Source organism: Diachasmimorpha longicaudata, unplaced genomic scaffold, assembly GCF_034640455.1.
Source record: "Diachasmimorpha longicaudata isolate KC_UGA_2023 unplaced genomic scaffold, iyDiaLong2 ctg00000137.1, whole genome shotgun sequence".
In the NCBI taxonomy this organism is placed as follows: domain Eukaryota; kingdom Metazoa; phylum Arthropoda; class Insecta; order Hymenoptera; family Braconidae; genus Diachasmimorpha; species Diachasmimorpha longicaudata.
The window spans coordinates 69,877-78,291 of NW_026973948.1; the positions used below are offsets into that span (position 1 = coordinate 69,877).

At 39.0% G+C, this 8,415-nt stretch overlaps 2 protein-coding genes across 2 annotated transcripts; both read right to left on the bottom strand.

The window, feature by feature from the left end:
* Positions 1-3,735: 3,735 nt before the first annotated feature.
* Positions 3,736-6,753, bottom strand: LOC135172004 (vitellogenin receptor-like). Its single transcript, XM_064138395.1, has 3 exons — positions 6,628-6,753; positions 5,386-5,446; positions 3,736-5,066 (listed from the first exon to the last, which is right to left on the bottom strand). Exons 2-3 carry the CDS (start codon positions 5,441-5,443, stop codon positions 3,736-3,738), a joined length of 1,389 nt encoding a protein of 462 aa, XP_063994465.1. The 5' UTR covers positions 5,444-5,446; positions 6,628-6,753.
* A 361-nt stretch (positions 6,754-7,114) lies between these two features.
* LOC135172006 (vitellogenin receptor-like) lies at positions 7,115-8,341 on the bottom strand. The gene is made up of 2 exons (XM_064138396.1): positions 7,922-8,341; positions 7,115-7,696 (listed from the first exon to the last, which is right to left on the bottom strand). The coding sequence occupies exons 1-2, from the start codon at positions 8,307-8,309 to the stop codon at positions 7,554-7,556; spliced, it is 531 nt and encodes a 176-aa protein (XP_063994466.1). The 5' UTR covers positions 8,310-8,341; the 3' UTR covers positions 7,115-7,553.
* Between the last annotated feature and the right edge of the window lie 74 nt (positions 8,342-8,415).

Below are 8,415 nucleotides of genomic sequence, written 5' to 3' on the forward strand. Positions count from 1 at the left end.
ATTGAAATTTTCACCCGCCAATTGCCGGCTGGCCTGATTTTAAGGTTTGAGAATCTTGACAACGATTTTGCATACCGACAAAAATAGCATCAAGCAAAAATATCACTTATTTTTCCAATTTTCGACTTGTAGAACGATCAAGTATACTATTCTTTGGATTCTAAGATTTTTTTCAAGTGATTATTTTCAAAGTTGGGAAAAATGAAAAATTATTCTAAGTCCCCATTCGTAGTTCTTTTTGATTCGTATTGCTTCGGCGCAAAGTAGGTAGGGACACTTATGGATTTCTCAATTTTTGGATAGGGACAGCCGGATAGCCGTCATTCAGCATAAAAGCTATTGTTATATGCATAGTTTGATGTGAGGAATGGGAATTGATTGAAATTTTCACCCGCCAATTGCCGGCTGGCCTGATTTTAAGGTTTGAGAATCTTGACAACGATTTTGCATACCGACAAAAATAGCATCAAGCAAAAATATCACTTATTTTTCCAATTTTCGACTTGTAGAACGATCAAGTATACTATTCTTTGGATTCTAAGATTTTTTTCAAGTGATTATTTTCAAAGTTGGGAAAAATGAAAAATTATTCTAAGTCCCCATTCGTAGTTCTTTTTGATTCGTATTGCTTCGGCGCAAAGTAGGTAGGAACACTTATGGATTTCTCAATTTTTGGATAGGGACAGCCGGATAGCCGTCATTCAGCATAAAAGCTATTGTTATATGCATAGTTTGATGTGAGGAATGGGAATTGATTGAAATTTTCACCCGCCAATTGCCGGCTGGCCTGATTTTAAGGTTTGAGAATCTTGACAACGATTTTGCATACCGACAAAAATAGCATCAAGCAAAAATATCACTTATTTTTCCAATTTTCGACTTGTAGAACGATCAAGTATACTATTCTTTGGATTCTAAGATTTTTTTCAAGTGATTATTTTCAAAGTTGGGAAAAATGAAAAATTATTCTAAGTCCCCATTCGTAGTTCTTTTTGATTCGTATTGCTTCGGCGCAAAGTAGGTAGGGACACTTATGGATTTCTCAATTTTTGGATAGGGACAGCCGGATAGCCGTCATTCAGCATAAAAGCTATTGTTATATGCATAGTTTGATGTGAGGAATGGGAATTGATTGAAATTTTCACCCGCCAATTGCCGGCTGGCCTGATTTTAAGGTTTGAGAATCTTGACAACGATTTTGCATACCGACAAAAATAGCATCAAGCAAAAATATCACTTATTTTTCCAATTTTCGACTTGTAGAACGATCAAGTATACTATTCTTTGGATTCTAAGATTTTTTTCAAGTGATTATTTTCAAAGTTGGGAAAAATGAAAAATTATTCTAAGTCCCCATTCGTAGTTCTTTTTGATTCGTATTGCTTCGGCGCAAAGTAGATAGGGACACTTATGGACTTCTCAATTTTTGGATAGGGACAGCCGGATAGCCGTCATTCAGCATAAAAGCTATTGTTATATGCATAGTTTGATGTGAGGAATGGGAATTGATTGAAATTTTCACCCGCCAATTGCCGGCTGGCCTGATTTTAAGGTTTGAGAATCTTGACAACGATTTTGCATACCGACAAAAATAGCATCAAGCAAAAATATCACTTATTTTTCCAATTTTCGACTTGTAGAACGATCAAGTATACTATTCTTTGGATTCTAAGATTTTTTTCAAGTGATTATTTTCAAAGTTGGGAAAAATGAAAAATTATTCTAAGTCCCCATTCGTAGTTCTTTTTGATTCGTATTGCTTCGGCGCAAAGTAGGTAGGGACACTTATGGATTTCTCAATTTTTGGATAGGGACAGCCGGATAGCCGTCATTCAGCATAAAAGCTATTGTTATATGCATAGTTTGATGTGAGGAATGGGAATTGATTGAAATTTTCACCCGCCAATTGCCGGCTGGCCTGATTTTAAGGTTTGAGAATCTTGACAACGATTTTGCATACCGACAAAAATAGCATCAAGCAAAAATATCACTTATTTTTCCAATTTTCGACTTGTAGAACGATCAAGTATACTATTCTTTGGATTCTAAGATTTTTTTCAAGTGATTATTTTCAAAGTTGGGAAAAATGAAAAATTATTCTAAGTCCCCATTCGTAGTTCTTTTTGATTCGTATTGCTTCGGCGCAAAGTAGGTAGGGACACTTATGGATTTCTCAATTTTTGGATAGGGACAGCCGGATAGCCGTCATTCAGCATAAAAGCTATTGTTATATGCATAGTTTGATGTGAGGAATGGGAATTGATTGAAATTTTCACCCGCCAATTGCCGGCTGGCCTGATTTTAAGGTTTGAGAATCTTGACAACGATTTTGCATACCGACAAAAATAGCATCAAGCAAAAATATCACTTATTTTTCCAATTTTCGACTTGTAGAACGATCAAGTATACTATTCTTTGGATTCTAAGATTTTTTTCAAGTGATTATTTTCAAAGTTGGGAAAAATGAAAAATTATTCTAAGTCCCCATTCGTAGTTCTTTTTGATTCGTATTGCTTCGGCGCAAAGTAGGTAGGGACACTTATGGATTTCTCAATTTTTGGATAGGGACAGCCGGATAGCCGTCATTCAGCATAAAAGCTATTGTTATATGCATAGTTTGATGTGAGGAATGGGAATTGATTGAAATTTTCACCCGCCAATTGCCGGCTGGCCTGATTTTAAGGTTTGAGAATCTTGACAACGATTTTGCATACCGACAAAAATAGCATCAAGCAAAAATATCACTTATTTTTCCAATTTTCGACTTGTAGAACGATCAAGTATACTATTCTTTGGATTCTAAGATTTTTTTCAAGTGATTATTTTCAAAGTTGGGAAAAATGAAAAATTATTCTAAGTCCCCATTCGTAGTTCTTTTTGATTCGTATTGCTTCGGCGCAAAGTAGGTAGGGACACTTATGGATTTCTCAATTTTTGGATAGGGACAGCCGGATAGCCGTCATTCAGCATAAAAGCTATTGTTATATGCATAGTTTGATGTGAGGAATGGGAATTGATTGAAATTTTCACCCGCCAATTGCCGGCTGGCCTGATTTTAAGGTTTGAGAATCTTGACAACGATTTTGCATACCGACAAAAATAGCATCAAGCAAAAATATCACTTATTTTTCCAATTTTCGACTTGTAGAACGATCAAGTATACTATTCTTTGGATTCTAAGATTTTTTTCAAGTGATTATTTTCAAAGTTGGGAAAAATGAAAAATTATTCTAAGTCCCCATTCGTAGTTCTTTTTGATTCGTATTGCTTCGGCGCAAAGTAGGTAGGGACACTTATGGATTTCTCAATTTTTGGATAGGGACAGCCGGATAGCCGTCATTCAGCATAAAAGCTATTGTTATATGCATAGTTTGATGTGAGGAATGGGAATTGATTGAAATTTTCACCCGCCAATTGCCGGCTGGCCTGATTTTAAGGTTTGAGAATCTTGACAACGATTTTGCATACCGACAAAAATAGCATCAAGCAAAAATATCACTTATTTTTCCAATTTTCGACTTGTAGAACGATCAAGTATACTATTCTTTGGATTCTAAGATTTTTTTCAAGTGATTATTTTCAAAGTTGGGAAAAATGAAAAATTATTCTAAGTCCCCATTCGTAGTTCTTTTTGATTCGTATTGCTTCGGCGCAAAGTAGGTAGGGACACTTATGGATTTCTCAATTTTTGGATAGGGACAGCCGGATAGCCGTCATTCAGCATAAAAGCTATTGTTATATGCATAATTTGATGTGAGGAATGGGAATTGATTGAAATTTTCTGAGGCCGTTGGGCCAGCCAAGGCCTTCAGTCACCATCGGCACCATTGCTTTCCCATTCATCTCGGCCCTGGAGATGTGGGGCCGGTCTCCCCAGTCACTCCAGTACAATTCTCCAGTCGCTGGGTGCAGAGCAAGTCCTCGGGGCTTGTCAGTGTCCTCCGTTATGATGACAGCGCAGTGGGATCCTGAGTTGGTGCAGACTCCGATACGTTTGTACAGGCTATCGGTGAAGTAGATATTCCCAGTTATCCAGTCGACAGCTATTTCCTCGGGAACTCCTAGACCGGCGCTGACAATTACCTCGGCTTTCTGGCCGTCCTCGAAAGCCCGGAAGATCGCCTCGTCTCCCGTTTTTATGTCCGACCAGTAGATATACGTTGCATCCAGGGAGACAGCCACCACGTGCCTCAGGTTAGTGGCAATGGGAAAGTAGACTTCATTGTCCGAAAGGTAGAAACCGCGGATTTCTGTCTTTGAGGAGAATACCAGGAGAGCATCTCCTCGATCTTTCGCGACCTTGCAGGTGCGGTGATCGTCTTGAAGATCGTAGGCTATGTCGCAGAGACAGGAATACGTTCCGGGTTCGTTGATGCAGTGCTGATCGCAGAGCTGAGGATTCTCCAGGCACTCGTTTATGTCCTCGCAGGTCGCGTTAATCATACGATATCCTGGCGGGCAGGTGCATGCTGGACCTCTGGGAGTTGGCTGACAGCTGTGACTGCAGTTGGCCTTCTTGCATGCCTCCAGGGCGGTGTTGCAGAGGGTGCTGTTCTCGTCGGAGTTGTCGCCGCACTCGTTGAAGCTGCTGCAGGTGGAGTTCAGGGGGATGCAGCGGTTGTTGTTGCATTTGTAGAAGCCGTTGGCTAGGGTGCAGTTCTCTGGGGGATGGCGGGTGCAGTTGTACTCGTCGGAATGGTCCGGACAATCCACTTGGCCATCGCACACCCATCGCTCCTGGACGCAGTGGCCGTCGAAGCAGCGAAATTCATTTGCGATGCAGGTCTTGTTTGCGGTGCAGTCCTCGTGCTCGTCGCTGTTATCGTAACAGTCGTTGATGTTGTTGCAGAATTTTGTCAGCGGAATGCAGTTGCCGTTGTTGCATCTGAATTCATCGGGGCTGCATTGCTTCGGCTCTGGGGTTGGCGGTGAATCGGGGGTGTCCAAGCAGTCTCGCTCGTCGGAGAAATCTCCGCAATTGTTGTCACCGTCGCAACGAAAAGAGGAGGAAACGCACCTGGTGTTCTTACATTGAAACCAGTCCGGAGGCTTGCAATACTCCGAGGCTGATGAGGAATGAGGTAAATTATACTGTAGTATTTTTCGTGCTTAGGCTTAGAAAATAGATCGACCTGTGCCAGGTGCAAGATTGACACCCGGGCCTTTGGGGGGAGCCGAACCAAAGGCGAGGATGTCAAGCACGTGGGGGAGGTCCAAAATTACTGGTTATCGAGATAAGCCCATTTTGAAAAAAGAAGAAAATTAATAAATCCTGAATTCACTCGAAATTCATAATGTTTGTTTCCAGCGAAATTGGTTTCTAAAGTCAAGAGAAATATTGAGTTGGAAATTTCTCGGTATTTTCCAAATTACTTTAATACTCACATATCGCTTGATAACATAAACACAGGACACAGGTAAATATCAAGTTGATTCTTGCCATCGCCTGCGAAATAAACCGAGAGGGAAAGCTCAGATTAAATTTAAATTTCATTAAGATATGGAGTTTTATTAGGGGACGGGCGATAACATTTTTCTCTACATCATTAATATGCGCGTGTGGTAGTAACCCGATTAAGATTGATTAAGTTTCGATTCCAAAGGATCGTAAATCTCCACAAAACTCTCCGTTTGCTATCAGTCAAATTTCTCTCAATGAAAATGTAGAATAGAAATTAATGTATAGAAAAATTCATTGAAAAAGTTTTTACATTTTTTTCACTTTTTCTAAATCTTTATGGACTTTTGCAATGAAATAATTTTGAATTATCTATGAAGGTTCAATAGAAAATTTTATCGAACCACAAGACTTTCCCGTGAAAATTTTTCGAGCGCTAAATGCCGTCTGTTATCGCACAAGGAAGTCGACGCGCCTAATAATGAGCTTATCAAAGGGTTGTGAACAGCAACGACACCCACATGTTCATTCAGAGAATAACTAAATATAGGCTATCACGATTTTTGAAGGAGCCCACGAACTTCACCCACTGGAATTACTACCGGTTGAATGCCCTGTGAAAGATTTATGCAATCACTTGTATTTATTTCCGGGAAAATAAAATGAAATGGGAAGAAAGAGATGCAATGAAGTATTTTTGCATCTGGCGTCTATTATTAGAACATATTAATCAGCAGATAGCGAGAGTTTTTTGTTTCAAAACTTCGAAATTAATTTTCCAAAATAATCCGTAGAATAGTTCCATGTATTTCGGGAAAATAAAGCAATTATTCGAAACCCTAAAACAATTTATCACCTCAATAAACAATTTCTCGGTTTTTTGACAATAAAAATGTTAAAACGAGTTAAAGCATGTACATTTATTCATATAAATTTTAATATTTACTATTCATTACAAAGGCCAGTAATTAATTTATAATCCACGAGAACTAAATTTCTTCCAATTGAAAATTAATTTATAAAAATCATCGGGGACCAAATGAAGAGAAAAAATTAATAAAGGGAGCAATTAGCGAATTACAACATTGTCGCAGCTAGAAATTGATTAATTAAATAATTGCATTGACGTATTGAAGATGAAAAATTGTGGGAACCGTTCACACGATTTCTGAAAGTGTTCAATGATGTATATTTCATTTAATTGATTTGTCAATCGTCCGACAACTCACCGATAATACACGGCAGACACAAAGGGTTTGCAGGAACTAAATACTCTGTTCTTACTACTTTTCGTTGTATATCCGTCGAGTAACAAGAGAGAACGACGACTGAAGGGAATTCTCGTAAACATCAACTACTGGACTATCGAGTTTCTAATGCCAAAGAATATTCAGCTCACCCGATTCACTGATTGCGCTCGAAAATAAGGTCATTTACTTCGTTTAATTACTGACCAATCGATAAATTTTCATCGGTTATAAGAAGCGAAGAGATTTTTCGGTCATTTACCAGAAAAAGTTCGCCCTTATAATGTATTTGAACAGAATATAAGTTAAATAAAATTAGAACATAACAAAAATATAAAATTATAATGTAAAATATAAAATAAAATTTATTATTAAGTTACCTAGTCATTACTAAATATACAGAGTTTATAAAGATTATTGAATTGGTTTTGATTTAAATATCTTTGTCGAGTTGTCATACAATTTTTACAGAACACCCGGTAATTGTTTCTCAATATTTATCTCTTTGTGGAAATTAACGCAATTATTCCCCGTGCGGAGAATAACGTGACAAAAAGGTCACTGGAGTAAAGAAGACGCCCGAAATTAATAGATTGGTCGGCTAATAACACAATCTATGTGTCTATGCGATGTAGTACTTATCAATTAAATGAGAATGATGAGTTTATAATGATCTTCACATGACAGACGTGTCCTTAATCTAAATAGATCGAAGAACCGATACGATATATTATGTCACCAGGTGATAAAAGTACTATCTGACGATCGCCGCGACATGATCGGCACCTTTTGTTTCCCACCAGTGTGGGTAATTCGTAATTTATTGCACATTCCGCACTCGTTCAATGAAAACAGAAACTTAGACTTCGGAGAAATCAATATTGATCAACCCCCGATCGAATGACCCATCATGGTTGCTCATCCAATGGGCCTGCCGTGAGAGCTGCATCATTGGGGTTATCAGTGGACTCATCATCCGCAAGGGCTAGCGTGGTGATACCATCTACTGTGCGCCAAAACCTGTCAGTGACGGGAGCTGCGGTACCATCGTCTGCAAGCACCCAGTTAATTTGATTAGTCAGTAATACGCTAGCTGAAGGCTTTTCCCCGTTGGAAAATTTCCTGATTTTTTCCCCCGAGTATTTTTCTCGCGGAATTTTTTTCCTCTGACAACTTTTCTCGTTTTTCTTCAAAAAATACTAATACCACTAATGTTCTTATGAAGCCAAAAAGTATCGTGAAGACTTTAGAATTGTGTAATGAATATAATACTTACCAATGGGTTCCTTGGAACCTCGAGGAATAGCAAACAATCCCTGTCCCAAATGATTCTTCATCAGAACAGGCATACACGGTCCTTGTCCTATGACTGAACACTTTTGGAGGATTCCGGAAGACCCCATCACCCAGTAAAACGAGTCTCCGTAAATGCTAATAGTCACAGGCTGTTGGAATTGTTGCCTGAGGAAGACCTCTCGACCAGAGCCATCAAGCTTCGTTCGTTCGATCACCTGAAGAGAAGTGTCAATCCAATACAACATACAGCGTTCGTGATCAATAGCCATCCCAGAAACGACTCCAACTCCCTCAGCGATATTCATCAAATTTCTCCCGTCCAAATCACTTCTCCAGATGTCACCATGAAAGCCACCAGACTCAGTCATATTTCTCTGTCCCCAAAAGAGCCACCCGCTCCTTGGTTCCATCACGAACGATGAAATGAGCCCAGAGTTCATGGCATGGACAATCAAAGCAGGCTTGCTTTCATTG